General features: G+C 45.1%; 1 protein-coding gene across 7 annotated transcripts in view; it reads left to right on the plus strand.

Annotated features, from left to right (window-relative positions):
• The first annotated feature begins 2,586 nt into the window (after positions 1-2,586).
• tnrc6c1 (trinucleotide repeat containing adaptor 6C1) overlaps positions 2,587-16,250 on the plus strand; it is a 49,706-nt gene continuing 36,042 nt past the window's right edge. For 6 of the 7 annotated variants that reach the window (XM_031570853.2, XM_031570866.2, XM_031570877.2 and 3 more), the window contains exons 1-3: positions 2,587-3,640; positions 15,029-15,131; positions 15,557-15,578. In XM_031570853.2, the coding sequence (XP_031426713.1) occupies positions 15,069-15,131; positions 15,557-15,578 (85 nt within the window). In that variant the 5' untranslated portion in view covers positions 2,587-3,640; positions 15,029-15,068. The remainder of the gene's footprint in view (positions 3,641-15,028; positions 15,132-15,556; positions 15,579-16,250) is intronic. The other variant, XM_031570891.2, reaches the window with a different exon arrangement.

A 16,250-nucleotide genomic window follows, 5' to 3' on the forward strand; every position in this document is an offset into this window, starting at 1 on the left:
AACATTTATACAGTTCTGTTTTTTTTGGGGGGGGGGGGGGGGGGGGGGGTTAATAGCTATAGTGTGATGTTCTGCTTGTGAAGTTTCTGTTGGTTTCTGAATAGGTAAATTAAAACAGACTGCGATAACCGTCCCTCTGGACTAACAACACCAAAACATTTGGCTGCAAACTCTATCTGGCATCCTTTTTAAAGTATGCTTTAGCCTTGGTAGAGACCTACACTCCATAGCAACAGGTTGTGTCTTCACTGACTGGATGTCTCTCAGGGGATGACACAAAGAACCAAGACACAGGAGTGTGACAGAGACAGACAGGCCTCACTGGCCAAGTGCTGTTTGCCCAAAAAGATGCTGCTGTTTGTTAAAGCCTGTGCTTCCCACTCCCCCCCACCCCGGGGAAATTAAAGCAGCCCAGAGATGCTGCTTGTATTACTCTGTCAACCCCCCTCAACCCCCTCGACACATACACACTCCCTTCTGCCTTTCAGAGGCTCAACACACTCCCCATCATCCAGAGACTTCCCTCAAACTTCCAGAAACTTCATAGCACCTTTCTCTCTCTCTCACTCTCTCTCTTGTCTGTCACTTCTCCCTTCTATCTCTCCTTTCCTCCCTTCACTCTTTCTCACACACCCACACACACCAAAAACAAGTCGCCTAATCTTGAGGCTATACTTTGTATTGTGTGTGTTGGTGTGACAGAGAGCATGACAAGTGTGTGTGTGTGTGTGTGTGCGTGTGTGTGTGTGTGTGTGTGTGTGTGTGTATGTGTGTACCTCTGCTATACCTCCCTGGCACCTTGATGTGAATCAATGCAGCAGGCTACAGCTGATATGCCTTGGCATCAACAAACACTGGGCTGTTCCAAAACAGTGATGCACTAATACACTTTTCAGCATCACCAGACTGACCTCTCACCCCTTTTGTGTTTGGGGACAGATGTTACTGCTCCGGACCAGCCATCTCTTGAATCTCTCGGAGCCAGCGTCGTGTTGCATATCGACTCACGTTGACCTTGATCAATGCTGACATTCTCACATAAAATAGCTTAGCGGCAGGTCACGACCCCTGTCTGTCTGAGTCTGCCCTCCCTGACCTTTAACCTGCCTGAATCACGCGTGTTCCTCAGTGCCAGCTAATGAACATACAACAGCCAATGAATAATGCTGTTCAAACAAGATAAATTACTAGTGGTCAAGATTACTGCTCTTCTATCAACCTTTTCCATATTCCTCTAAATGCACTTCATCATCGTGTGTGCTGAAGAATTGTGTTTTGACTCAGTCATACCCTCTCTGCATATCTCCAGCCCAATCCATATGCGGATGACTTAAACGTAGATCGATCTCTAATTTGTCTTCTTTTGAAGGACTGTCCCCAGGCCTAATCTTCAAGGCAGCACTTTTTAAATGTCTCTTTAAATAGGGCCGTCATCTGCCTCTATTCATCTCACCCACCAAATCAGGCCGAGTGTCACTCGCGGCACGGTTCTAATGAGAGAGAGAGAGAGGAGGGGGGAGGTCTTTAGTAGGATTAAGATTTAGCTCATTGGGTAGAGAAATATTTGGCTGCTGCTCTGATCATATTTGTTTTAGTCTTTTAAAGAGCAGATAAGCGCATAAGTTCTGGATGCCAAGAGACTGATTTATCTGTCTTGACGTTTGCTTAAATATTGACTGGAAAAATGATTGTGCAATTGTGTGTCCCTGCTCAGACATGGAATGGGGGGGGATCTGATCTGTCTTAGAAGAGCTTTATGTATTTATGTCAAACTGCAGGGTCGTAGCCAACTAACGGTGATGATGCTAGGCCCGCCCAGTTACAATGCATCATGCAACTATTTAATAAAATATTATTCTTTCATTATAGATAATATAATTACAAACATCTTGAGATAAAGAGAAATGTTCTGAATTTGTATTTGAATAATTCTCCAGAGGTTTGATTGACTATGATCTATGTTAGCCGATTAAGAAGTTTGCTTGGCTATCTTAGACACGTTGTGCCAGTGTGTGTTATGCTGCGTTCAAAATCACAGTACACTCCGCAAACCCAACTTGGGAACTTTCGACTTCTGAAAAACGTGCGTCCGCCTGATCAACTCAAAATACAATGTAGATGTCACAGCAACATGTCAGCAAACATTTGGTCTCACCTGTACCAAACCAGACCAAAATCTCTGTTATTGAGGTATTCACCCAAATCCTTATAGTTACACTGTTACTCTGTGCAAAGATTAATTCAATTCTGTTATACTTAACCATAAACTTAACCATATACTTACTGCTTTCTATGAAGTCCCTTCTTAAGCATATATTGCAAGTGTGTCATTTATGCCTTATCCTGTAGTTTGTAGAGATTGTATTCAGTGTTGCTTACTCTTTGCTACAGATGGTGACTAATAGTACGCTATGCAGTGATAGAGCAAATCAATATAAGAAGTTTCTTTACAATTTACCCTCCAGTTTCAAAAAACACATCACGAATGAACACAATGAATATGCTCTGAACCTCGTGAGTTGAGGCATTTCACTACAGTTACAAATCTAACTGTAGACCTGCATGTAAAAGTCAAGTGTCATTGTAGAAATCGTGCCCCCTCTTGGTGATAAAACGTTTTTCTCATTAACAGTAAATACCAGGCTACTTTGCACTTACGCTTCATTTGGAAAGCTGATTATTTGTAAGAGTGTTTGCCCTTTTTTCGTAGAGTAAGATGGTTGCTCAGGAAGCTTATATTCAGTAGCAAGGTTGTGTGTGTCTGTGTATGAACCTGTGAGTTGAACCGTGCTTTAAAAAGTGTGTCTGTGAGTGTGTGCTGGAGGGGGGAGGGGGTTGTTATGGAAACGAAAAGGCGGAGCAGTGAGTCTTTTTTTAGAGGGCCAGTTTGTTTGTAAGTGGAGGCCATGTGACGTTAGGGAATGGGGTACTTCCTGTTTTACTTCAGTCAGACGTGCACTGCACTGCTTGTTGTCAGTTACAACAAAATGGCTGCTGGAGCACTGCGTAAGAGAATCCACTAAATGCTTCATGACAACAATTCAACGAACAACATTTTTCATGGATATCTGGGAATTTCTTTAGTCTTCATGCATTGGACATTGCAAGCAATTGCTGTACTGGATGCATTTTCAAAGTGATCGCTTTGCATACTGATAAAAAAAAAAAAAAAAAAAAATCCTTTTTGCACTTTAAAACCGTGCATCGACTTTCTCGATGTGAATACGTCAAAAAGCTCAATCTGCCTGTTACTGTGTAGCTAGTTGGATAGCTACAGAGGCGATGCCGAAATGCTTTAGCTGGCTAATATTTATGGCTTGCTGAAATAAACAGCGGTTAGTCGATCGTCGGAGCATTCCCTCTGTTTGCACTGGTGTTTTGTTGTTTTAGTGTCCTGAGCGAGGGATAAAAATAAACCTACATATTTGGAAGCGGATTCCTTTACTGGAGAGCAAAGCAACGGTCAACATTGTCTTTTCAAAGCGGTGCGACCCTTACAGTGAGAAATTCATTGCACTGCATTCAAGCGACCGAATTGATCTGTCATTACGGGTATCAAAAGCAGAGCTTCTTTTTTCTTCAGTGCGATGAATGCATCAAATTGAACCTTTAGCTGCCACAGCTCAACGCCCAATATAAGGTAAGAAATATAGCTATAATCTCTTTGGAAAAATATTTTGAGGGGCGGGGTTTGTTAAGTATTGCTAATGCGTCATTTATACCTTATCCTGGGCAGGTAGTTTGTAGAGATTTTATGCTGTGTTTACTTTTTACTACATGGAATGCACGGGACATTGATGTGGAGCAGATGCACGCGCGCTTATATTTTGTAATAGACTAAACAATGTTTTGGTTCCATACGGTTTCGTCGCTGGCTCCATGCGGCAGGTTGAAATGCTTTTACACAAAGTCTGTTAATGTTTCCGAAATAAGAAACATAGAAAGACATTCTTTTAAACAAAGTTGTGGAAAATTAATGACGATTGTATAGCTGTTGACATGTCGCCAGTAGCCTATTTTAGAGCGCGATTAGGCTACAGCAGTGCGTTAACAGCTTGTTTGGTTAACTTCTTGTTATTTCTGAATGAGTGGAGCCTCGCGTGTTTTTGAAGACACATATTGCGAGAAAGTAAGGTAGCAATGCGAAAATGTAATCACCCAAAACGAAGTTTAAATAGTCGGCAAAGGCGTGAATGTCCGTTGTGCTTTGATTACTACGACATCTTTCGATCTGACAGACATCTCTGCTCGCTCGACATTTGAGGGGATCTGCATTCTCTGTGTTTTGGTGGTCCAGGAAGGGCTGGACATGCTCAAGTGATTTCAGTTGGTCTGTTGAACATTGTTTGGAGCTCTCGGCTCATCAGATCATTAAGCTACACCATCTCTGGGTTGACTGCCCTTTGCGCATAGTCATCTCCCCGAAGGCGATAAATAAATGAACAACCACCTAAAGGTGAAAAATCAACTGCATTTTGACGGGGTGCCGCTACCTTTGACATATTGATATGCAAGCAGCAGCGATGAACGTCTTGAGTGAAGTTCAAGTAGCTGGAAGTCCGGATGTTTGAAGAGTCACGAATGTAATGCTGAAAAAGTCTTACTTTGCAGATCACGATAAGCCTACTTATTCTGAATAAGCTTTGATGTGTAACTTAATTATAGATAAATTGTAAATAACGTAATAACTTAGGCTAAATAAATTATAACAAATAGACAAAAAACCACTGATAGCCAATCAAACCAAAACATTGTCACTGGGTGTGCACACCCAAATCGCCACAGCAAAAAGGAGTAAAGTAAGGCTAGAATTCCATTTAAAGTCATCCGGCTTGAATGAGGAGTGAAGTTCACCAGGGCAGTTTGAAGGAGCGATTCAATGGAAGCAGTCTGGTGACAGATGAATCCCTTTTACCTTATTTCCTTACTATTGAATCAAGGCCTGGGAGATCTTCACTTCCACTGTCACTCAGACTGCCAGTAAAGGTCCATATTTTCTCCTGCTCTCCTCTTCACTGCAACTGACATCCCTTGACATCCTCATCTATTTTCTGTATATCATTTCTCTCTCTGTCCATTGGTTTGTGTACGTGCCTGTGTATCTTTATGAATGCTTGCGTGCTTCTTACTCAGGGAGGGTCATATTAACATCAGCCCTATGGTTGGCTAATGCGCAGAGGTTGCAAATTCAGCTAGGGAAAAAAGGCTCTCTTGCAAACACCCACATACTCACTCTCTCTCTCTCTCTCTCTCTCTCTCTCTCTCTCTCACCCTCATAGGGGTCAGGAGGCCTCCTGTCATCACTCTGGCTTGTTAAAGAGGCTGTGTATTCAGTGCTAGTGAAAGATTGGAGGGGATGTGGAGGGCAGACCAAAAAAGTGACCGCTTAATGCTTTGATTACCATACAGCTCAGGTTATAGGCTTCCTCCGTTCAGTTCCGGCCTTCACCAGCACAGCACAGTGCATGCTACCTGCAAGCTTAGCTTTTCGTATTAGCAGCTGACCACAAAAGTCAGAGTCTACCCAAAGTATGTAAAGCTTTTGTCTGTCACTCAGTCTAGACCTTTTAACATCAGACAAGCGTACTCCTCTGTTCAGACATAGCCTGCAGCTTGTTTTTTATCCCACCAAGTTTTCTCCATGATTGAAAGGGTTCCTTTTCTGCACATTCCCCAGCAGTGAGGCATCAGGCATCAGTCACCATCGCGTCTGAAGAGCTTTGTTCTCACTTTTAAAAGAGAAGCAGGATCTGATATCACATATGCTTCAGTCTCATCTGCAAGCCCTGTGAAGGAATTGACAGTTATCGCAGCATGTGGCCAAGGCTTTCGCTGCCTCTAAAATTATTTGGTTGGTTGATGCGAAAGTATCGCTAGTTAACAAGATTCGCTTTGAGTGACAGTTCTCTGGCAGATACAGTAAAGGCAGGAATAAAGGACATGCCTGCTGGTTGGAATTGGAGCTCCATTAGAACTTGTTCTGATGCTGTGTTGATAATAAAAAAAAAAATGTGGTCACAGGGGAGTAAAATCTTAGGACACTGTGATCATTTGAGTCATTACAATCAGGCAACCATGCTGTGACTCTAATTTGCATTGGTTGTTATTTTTCAGAGTATCTCCTGTTCTTTGGATGCTTCTTAAAGAATGTGAGGTGCCTAAATCTGAAGGTTACATATCAGTTACACATCAAGACTTGTGTTGTCGTTTGAGATAATAATTGAAACCTTTTGAGTCATTTTCAATCCACTAGAGTGATTTTGGGGGAGGTCCACTCGGGCAAGATGCTATGCCCAGTTGTAGTTAGTCCTGGAAAATGCCCATTATCTTGCATCATGCTTGACGCTAATTAGCTTGACTGTCTCATGAGATCAGTAGTTCGTTTGGTCTTGCAGCCATGTTCAGTGCCCTCCCACTGTTTGTAAATGTTTCGGGAGATTTAACAAAGCATGAAGCCTTTAGCAGGACTCCGGTCAGCGACGCACCATGTCTCTCCACTCAGGCATATGAAGTGCACCGAAGGCAGGTTGTGGGGGAGGGGGGAGGGGTGGCACGACCTGAAACCTCTTCAGCTGTCATGTGCCAGGCGTTTGCCAGGCTCTCGCTTTCAGCTTGGCTCTATGGGATGAGCTCTCTGAGGCAAAGCCAATCTAAGTGCTCTGAAAGAGAAACACTATCCATCACCTCTGCCAATCCTCCTCAGTAGCCATGGTCCTTAGTTAACTACTCGGAAAAGAGTCTTTGTTCTGTGCTTGTTAAGGATTTTTTAAAGCGTCATGTGAAGTGGATGTAGTCAGAGAGAAAAATGAAGAAAAACTATCAGTTTACAAATATATTCAGCAATGTGAATTTAGAATGTGAATAGCATTACGTTTTTAAATGGCACATAGCTTAAGGTTATTATGGAATTTGGAAAGTTATTGTATTTACTATTAACCCATATGCCCTTTTAAAAATAAAAAAGGTATTTTCTTCGAGGCAAGGCATTGCGATTGCTTTAACATCTGCCCTTAATCCATCAAGGCTAATCCTAGTACTCAGCCTAATTTAGTCCGTCTGTGACATGAGTCTCTTCTTAAGTTAAACCCCATTACTCTACTGAATCGCTTCATGTTTTGCATTTCATTGAGATGAATGCTCTGATGACAAAAGGCCTACGTGATGGAAGTGTAATGATGGAGAGCTTGTGTGGGGAGACGTTTGTGTGATCTATTAGAGCAATAAATTGTCGGCTAAGCTTGCGAAAGTGCCGTCATTAGTGACTTTGCAGGACGATGAAAGTCACAGTGGCTGCAGTGGTCATGAGTCAATCCATAGACGGTATTTTTAGACATGTTTTGTCTGACAGAATCTGAGGGCAGGGGGGCAGGGGTCTTTTGTATGTATGTAATTTGGGAAAGTCACAGGATATGCTCTATCATCAATTAAACTGCCTCTTCCCTTGTTTAGCCTGTTTAAGTGTATTGCTATTCAGTTTGCTACTTTGCCTCTTATGGATGTCTAGACTTGTATGGCACACTTCATTCTTTAAAATTATATCGTGATAATGGTTATTTATTTGATACACTATATGCTTTACCATGGCTTGAGCCTAATAATGGTGCCAGCAATACTTATTTTTCATCAATAGGAGACAGGGCAGCAATGTTGAGGATGTCGAACAGCTTGAGAGATGTGTTGCTATAGATCACTGTATTGGCATCAGTGCATCTTGTGTAGTCCTCCAAATGCAATGCAGTGGATTTGTTAAGACTGATGGTGTTAGTGAACAGCGCTACATGTCTTGCCTGCGTGAGTGTTTAAGACAGGAAAGCTCCTAAGCCTTTGCCGCACTCCCTTTAGTCTTGGCGCTGGCTCGGGGCCAAGAGAGAGTGTCTAGACCTCCAACCACTCCTGCTTTTCCCAGTGTCTCTTCCTCTTCGTTTTCCTCTCCTGTCTCTTCTAAAGGTACAGGTTGTTGTAGCCAAACAAAATGTCAGAATAGATCCTTCTCATCTGGATCATGTCATTTTCGCTACCTGTCTAGGACAGGGGAACATCTCTCCTTCCTTCCCCCCCCCTTCTTTGATTGTCTCTCCCACTGATCTTTCTAGTCAAGTCCTATTTTTTAAGATGCTGCTCACATATGTTGTCTTTCATCTCTTACAAACAATGATAACATTTTCTGTTTGTGGCTGAACTATTATGCTCTACATAACACTATACGTCCCGGTTATGCACAGCAGTTAAATATACAGTTATCCGTGCTGCACACGGGATTGGTGTGTGGAGGAAAGAGATTTCCTTAGCTTTTTTCCTACCAAATTTTGTGAACTGAAGTATTAGAGTTGAGGCCTCCACTAATGCAAGGTAATGACTCTGTGATTAAAAGGATATAATTAACAAATCTTAAAAGCCTCTAGTGTCCACTTTTCTCCGAGATATCCAGGGTATCTTATCACAGCCACTCAGGTTGAATGAAGCATCTGATCTGTTTATATCCACTAGATTAGATTAGCTAGGTGCTCACCTGTGAGTTCCTTTGCGTCTTGCTTTGTCCCTTGTGTCGTGCTCCCTCCCTCTTAGCCACCTCTCCATCTCTGTTTTACCTGCTGTCTTTTAGTTCTTTCTTGTCATCTCACTCACCCCATCTCTCACTCTCTCTCTCTCCCCCCATCTCTCTCTCTCTCTCTCTCACTCACCCCATCTCTCTCTCTCTATCTAACTCCCCCCATCTCTCTCTCTCTATCTAACTCCCCCCCATCTCTCTGTCTCTCTCTGTGGTTGGCATGATTTTGGTTTTGTTAATATTTGAGCAAAAACTCTTTAAAGTTGCTAAGCTGATAAGGTGCCTGTCTGCTGAAATGCCAGTATAGTACCTAGCGCTGGCTTTAGCTGTAAGCAGTGTTCTTTTCATTTAAAGCTACTTTTGGAACAGATCAGCAACCCCAGAGACCCGAAAATACTGCAAGATTTTAGAATTGTATCCACAGTTTCCCTTACTTCTGGTTAAATGAATTCACATGAAGAATTAAGGGTGGGGATGTGAACTTGTCGCTATGCTGGCTAAAGCAGTAGAAGAATGTTCATTCCAGACATCTTGCATGGCATATCGTCACAGAGTTAGATGAGGAAGTGTGTCTCAGATCCAAGCTGTGTTTTATACATTTTTGGACTTTTGGAGAAATGGAATTCCTATTTTCTAATTGCAGATAATAATATTGGAGAATAATAAATAATAGAATAATAATAGTAGGTGCATGAACACTTCAACAGTTCATTGAAGCAAAGGTGAGGTAAAATTTTGCTAGGAGCAGACTAGGTTCCCTATCCCAGTGGACTGCGATCTAACACATGGGACGTGTCACGGAGGCGCAAAGCCAATCAAAGCACTTTCCTCACGCTGTATGGCTGAGAAGGCGTCAATCATTTTCTTGAGCCTGCCCCTCAGGAGTGCTTAAATAGCCATGATTAATGCTCCCTCATCCTCTTTCTATACTTCGCTTGAAGTGATTCAGTCTACTATGCTTTTTACCTGGTTAGTACTATGCCTAATTCATTCTCTCACATTCAAGATTTTCGTGCTTCAAATCCGTGAGCTTCTACTCCTAGAAGTCGGTGAGTGTGTGGTTTCTCCCGTCACTAGCTTTGAGTGCCGCGAGCTAGCTTGCTAGTTCTTGGCTAGTCTATGGACCGTCCTACTAGCCAGCTTGCTGTCCAGTTCTGTTGTTTTACCGTTATTGGGTAGAACAAGCTCATTTTCTTCGACTTGCTGACTTTTTCTGTCATTCTCAGCATGTCTATGCAACTGTACCCAGAGTGTGGCCACAGCAGGGACAAAGGGGACAGACACCAGTGGTGCATTGTTGGTCTTGGCAGAGAACACGCTGAGGCAGCACTGAATGGTGGTTCCTCCTGCGAATTCTGTGCCAGCCTGATACTTGGGAGAGTAACAAAACGCCTTGCTTACTGGGATCGCAGGGAAGCAGGAGAATCTACCGCTGTTCACGGCCGATTCCCACAGCTGAACGGAAAACACCTATGCTAGAAGGCAGCGGGGAGCCCAGCAAGGAGAGTGGGTATGTCATGTTTCCACCAGTGGCGGATGCGGCTATTTGTTCCCATCCTCACCCATGATGCACCTGGGCCATAAGCCCCTTCTCCCTACACGTGTGGCGGGACACTAAGCCACCCTGGCGGAGAAGTCCTGCCTGGCAGCTGGACAGGCTGCATGCTCCATCAATACCACAACACCGCTCCAGAGGTACCAGGCCAAGCTGCTCACTGAGCTGTCATCTTCCCTTGGCGGTGAGAACGAGGCGGTGGTGGAACAGACCTCTTTCTCCATCTCACTGGCTGTACCTCCCAGGTTTTGTGGCAGGTAATGGGTGTTCCGGTGGCCACGCAGCATTCCTTGTGGCTTTCACTTGCACAGCTGTCAGACCAATAAAAATGCCTCCCTCCACGATGCTCCAGTGAGCGTGAAGTGGGTGTGGTGATGCAGTTGGCACAATGACTGCAAAGTTTGTAGTGGAGCTGAAAAGCCCTGAAGTTTTCCAGGCTTAGATGCCGCGCAGCAGCGGTGTTGAGCACCATAGAGCTCCTGCAGTTCCAGCAGCAGCTACGGGTGTGAAACGAAGTGGGTTTCGATCTCCAGCACCCCAGGCAAAGCATCAAGCATCAGCCTTAATAGCCAGTGTCCCAGCAACCACAGCGTGTGCTCCAAGCTCTGTGTCAGAATGCTGTCCGCCGTGAGGGAGGGAGGGAGTGAACAGGGCGCAGAACCTGATGGCTTGGGACTGAAGCAAGGGGAAGGGGAGGTAGAATCTCCCCTACCAAACAGGTACACGCTATCCTCATGTCAAGCAGGGTGTGCCAGTCCTCACAACCACTGCACACTATGTCTACAATACTGCCCCTGTGAGTGCAGAAATAAAGAATGTATGTGTAAATTCCCCCTCAAGACACCCACTGGTAGTTCACACACCCATGATTGTCCAAACAGCGTAATGGGTTGCCCTCAGGTCATTACCCCCTGCCTGGGTGGAGTGGGTATAAGTTTGAAAGCGGACGAAGTGGCCATGAGTGGGGTCATCCCCCGACCAGTTGTACAACTCAAAGCTCAGCCTAGAAAACTGGAGAGCTGGCGTGTGTGCGCAGTGTCCTCATGGGTCCTCAGAACAGTGACAGTGGGTTACACATTACAGTTGGCTCGCCACTCTTCCCAAATTCAGCGTGGTGGTCCTGTCCTGTCTGTAGTTTTAAAGGAGCAGGGGGAAATGTACTCCTTGCTGCAAAAAGGTGCATTTCAAGTAGTCCCACATGGGGAAAAAAATGCAGGCTTCAACAGACAATATTTTTCAAAAGACAGGACCTTTCAACCAATCTTGGATCTACAAATGAAAAGGCGATTCTGAATGCTGACTTTCTGTCAGCTCGTTCAGTTCATAAATCCAAACAACTGGTTTGTGACAATAGATTTACAGGATGCCTATTTTCACATACCTGTTCACCAGGCAACAGAAATGTCTGTGGTTCGCATTAAAGGAAAGAGCATACCAATTCTGCTCTCCCCAGTTCGTCCTGGCCATGGCAACAAGGTTTTTCACAAAGTGTGTGGAGGGAGCTATCACCCCGCTACGACAACAGGGAGTGCGTCTGTTCAATTACCTGGACGACTGGCTGCTGTGCAGCCGCTGGCAGGAATCGACAAAGCAAGACGCCCTCCTAGTGGTGACACACCTGCTTTCTAATCAACATAAAAAAAAAAGTGTTCTGATGCTGAGCCAGACATCTCACTTCCTAGCCATGACAATAATGACTGCTAGTCTGCCTCAGGAGAGAGTGAAGACCATCAGGTTGTGTGTGGCTCAGTTCAGATCAGGCCAGAAGGTGACATATCTTCTCTGCCAGACACTGTTGGGCATGATGGCTTCAGCTGTTGAGCATGCTGCCTTTTCAAATGTGGTATCTGTCTCTAAGGCTTAGTCCCGCCACAGACAGATACCATAGCGTGGTGGTAAAGTCGAAATGCAGGAAAGTCTTGGCAATATCGAGGACCCCTCAGTTCCTCAATGGGGTCCCTCTGGGCATAGTAAGATGCCGCATGGTTCTTATGACGGATGCCTCCACAACTGGGCACTCTGCGAGGGGAGAACTGTGAACAGCCGGTCTGCAGCATAAGCCAAGTCACATATAAATGTATTGGAACTGCAGACAATTCTTCTGGCGCTGCATTATTTTCATCCCATGTTGGGTGGCCATCATGTGCTGGTCAGGTCAGAAGCTATGGCATTTATAAATCGCCAGGAAGGCATGTGTTCTCTGTCTCTAACGCCTGTCAACTTGCTTATTACTATGGGCAACAGATCACCTTCTATCTCTCATAGCGGTTCACATTCCGGGCCATCTCATTTGGGGTGCAGACCTGTTGTTGAGGGGCAATCCTCAGGCAGCAGACTGGCATCTCCATTCGAGCTGCGCTCTTGGTGTCATATTAGAATTTTTACAACAGATGTTCGATAAGGGTAAGGCTGCTTCGACCCTCAAAGTGTATTTCGCAGCCATTTCTGCTATTCATACTGACATTGATGGGAAAACTCAAGGGAACTCTATCCATGCGCTTCACACTTCATGGCGGGTGTGAGGTGTCTTAGGGTACCTCGTCAACCTCTGATGCCCCCATGGGATCTGCTGGTGGTTTATCACACACTTACAGGGCCTCCTTTTGAGACCCTTGAGGAAGTGGGCATAAAATTTGATTGATTTATTGAAAACCACAATTCTGCTGTTACTGGAGAAATGCGTTGGTGACATGCAAGCCCTGTCAGTCTGCCCGTCGTGCCTTCACTTTTCAGTGGCTGGTGATAAGTAGTTAATGCGTCCCAATGCTGTTTACACACCCAAAGTAGTCGCAGCTCCTTACCACAATCAGGTAATTGAGCTTGCTGTTTTCTCGCCCCCTCCTTTTGCATCTGCAGAGGATGAGTGTATGAACGAGCTGTGCCCGGGGCATGCCCTTCAATTTTACATTAAGTGCATAAAGGCTTTTAGACAGTCCTATCAACTTTTTGTGTGGTTTGGCACACAGACTAAGGGTAGGGCTCTGTCCAAGCCAGGCTGCTCACGCTGGATAGTTGAGGCTTTTGAGTTATCGTACACGAATGTGTCCTCTGAAGCCCCAGAGGAGCTGCATGCTCACTCCATTTGGGGGATCTCTGCTTCTTTTGAAGGGAATATCAGTGGAAGACATCTGTTAGACTGCAAGCTGGAATTCTCACCACACATTAATTTGCTTCTATATGATGGATGTGGCTGAACCTAGTTTTTGAAGGGAGTCTTAGGGGCAGGGCGTCTGTGATCGTCTTGGGCCCCAGAGAAAAGAAAAGAAAACACACTGTGAATAAGAGAAACACTGTGCATAATCATATCATAATCTTCTTGCATTGACCCATGATCAGCTGATATATAGCCTTTCTCTGAAGGACCAAATCGGGGAGCTGGTGCTCCTGCTCTCCACTGTACTCCATTCACAGGTGATGGGATCCGATCCCATGTGTTAGATTGCAGTCCACAGTGATGGGGAAACATCAGGGTTATGACTGTACCTTAGCAAGGACCAGATATACCACTGTGTGGTGTTCACAGTGTCCTCCAGAGCATTTGCGCTCAGTATTTCAAGGGGACGAGGCGGTCAATTATGGCTATTTAAGCACTCCAGAGGGGCAGGCCCAGGAGAACGTTTGACGCCTTCTCAGCCAGGCGTGAGTGGGAAGTGCCTCGATTTGCTCCGTGCTTACAACATGTCCCATGTGTTAGGTCTGGTCCCTGCTAAGGGAACTGTGGGTACAGTCGTAACCCAGACGCTTTCTAAGATCCAGGGTCATTCACAATATGTACAATATGCAGTCCTAGTTTTTGAGAAAATGGATGGAAAGCTAATAAACGTTGTGGTGTTTTATTTTTCTTCTTCTTTCAAAGCCTTAGACTATGTGCAGTTTACAACGGAAATGCCACATTCCAATTTAGCTCTTAATATAACACTACCTCTCCTCTCACTCTTTCTGTAAGTGAGAAACAGCGAAATATCAGGAAGCACTTCAACAGTTTTTGGCACATCTTTGTATGTTTGTGTGTATAGAGCTGAGGTTCTCCTTTGCTGTACCCTGTGTATCTGTGCCCGCTGGCACTGCCCAGACGCCACCTGCGGTGATGCTGAGACATTATGTGACACCTGGTGTGTGCCCAACCTTCCCATGAGGTCGATCCTCATTGGTAGACCTGAATTAAAAAGAAACAACAACAACAACAACAATCAGTGCCAACACTCCTACTCGACATATTAGCTGTTAGCACGGCCTTTAAAAAAAATAAACCTTTTCACATTGCTTTCAGTTGTCCTTAATGTAACTTTCCCCTCTGTTGGCTTTAATGTGTGTGTGATTGTAAGAGCTGGGGGTGGGTAGTTGGTCTCCACGTGGTGCACATGATGGATGTAGCCTGGAACAGAGCGAGTCACCCATCTGCGGCTCGGGATCTTTCCCCGGGAGGGGGTAAACTACAGCAGGTGCGGCCCGCGCAGTAAGCCCTCTCACAGAGGGGCTGTTAATAAACTTACCAGAGCAGAGCCATTTTTCATCCTGACCCTCTGATCAGTGTCCAAAAGAAACGCTCCCCGCTTCCGCGCCTGACAGCCTCAACGAAAGACGAGGAGCACCTCCACTCTCACTCCCCCTCGCTTATAACACTCTCGGGCGGCTTTGGTCCTCAGGAGTGTCTGTGTGGTGTGATGGCTGCTGTCACTGGGTAATAATGGTGTGATGGCAGAACCTAGAGATCGGTGTCACTCGCATGAAAGGCTGTGCCGTTCGGCAAAAAAAACTTGGGGAAGTAGCCGGAACTGCTATTTCCCTCTGTCTCGGAACTGCTTTAATTGGGTGGAAAGCCGCAGGAATATCACCCAGCGAGTTGCCTTTTTCAATCAAGCAGACCTCAAACAACGTTTCTGACACACACTCTCTCTCTCTTTCTCTCTCTCTGCTTTCCGCAGCCAAGAGCAGAAGCAGGGAACACGAATAGAGAACCATTTGATGGAAGAAAAGAAAAAGAAAAAGCAAGAAGAAAAGAAAAAGAAGGACGCCGCTCAGAAAAAGGTGAGGTGTGCCGTTCATGCAGGATCCCCCCCCCCCCTCATCTGTTGTTTTCCCCCAGTATTAATGTACTGTATTAATGTCAAGGCAGATCTACGTCCACTTAACAGTTGGTTCAAATACACAGACAAACACATACAAACACACACACACACACGCTGGAATAACAAACATGCTTGCAGCTTACCTCAATCAAATACCTATCCGCCTATGGTGAGAAGGTAGTAAGATTCCCTGGATTAGTGGATTTCTGGTGATAGGTCTGTGCTTTGTGAGCTGAGACACAGGAATGTTACCTATTGAATGTTAACTATCCTGCGGCATGTGTTTCTTTTGAGTGAATAGCTCACGCTGACCTGCCCTGTTGTCAGTGCCATTGCCAAACAGCTGTTTTGATACTCACGTGACATCTTTTGTTCTCTTTTTAGGCTGCTGAACAGAAAACCAAAGGTGAGTTTTGAACTTTATATTTAAAATGACCCCCCCCCACACACACACCCCTTTAACATGCATTTAAACATGCCGTTATGCAGCCCTCAGGGCTCCATAGCTTGACGCTTGAGCATCACATTTCGTTTCAGTTTGTTTCTGTGAGCTTGTTTGCCTGCAGAGAGAGTGGCCACGCTCATCTAACCAAGCGTGAGCGTGCACTGGAGTCTATAATGAGAGACGCTGATGGTGTGTGTTTCTGAAATGCAGAGTAGGGGTTGCATGTGAAGCCTGCCTCCTTGTGAATCCTGATGTGAATCCTTTTTCTTTTGAGTCTGTCTTTTGTGTTGTCAAGGTGGTAAGACGGCCTTTTATCCGGCTGCAGTGAAAGCCATAAAGGCTTAAGCCTGGTGACCACAAAGTGTTACAGACATAACTGCTTCATAATTTCAAAAAAGCAGAGAAGAGCAGCAAGGAAGGCACACAAGGAAGGGAAAGGAAGTGGAAAAAAATCTGGAAGGAGAGTGAAGAGAGTGAGACTGAGCCCAACATGTGTCTGACTTTAACCCTGGGGACCGAACATATCCTCCTCTTCTGCGTCAGCCTGTTGAGCATCCACCAGGGGCCGATGCAGTGAGTCCTGTCCATAGCGGACATTAGAGACACTGAAACGGGCTGTCCCCTGGGAAGATG

Source organism: Clupea harengus, chromosome 1 (genome assembly GCF_900700415.2).
Source record: "Clupea harengus chromosome 1, Ch_v2.0.2, whole genome shotgun sequence".
Taxonomy (NCBI): Eukaryota; Metazoa; Chordata; class Actinopteri; order Clupeiformes; family Clupeidae; genus Clupea; species Clupea harengus.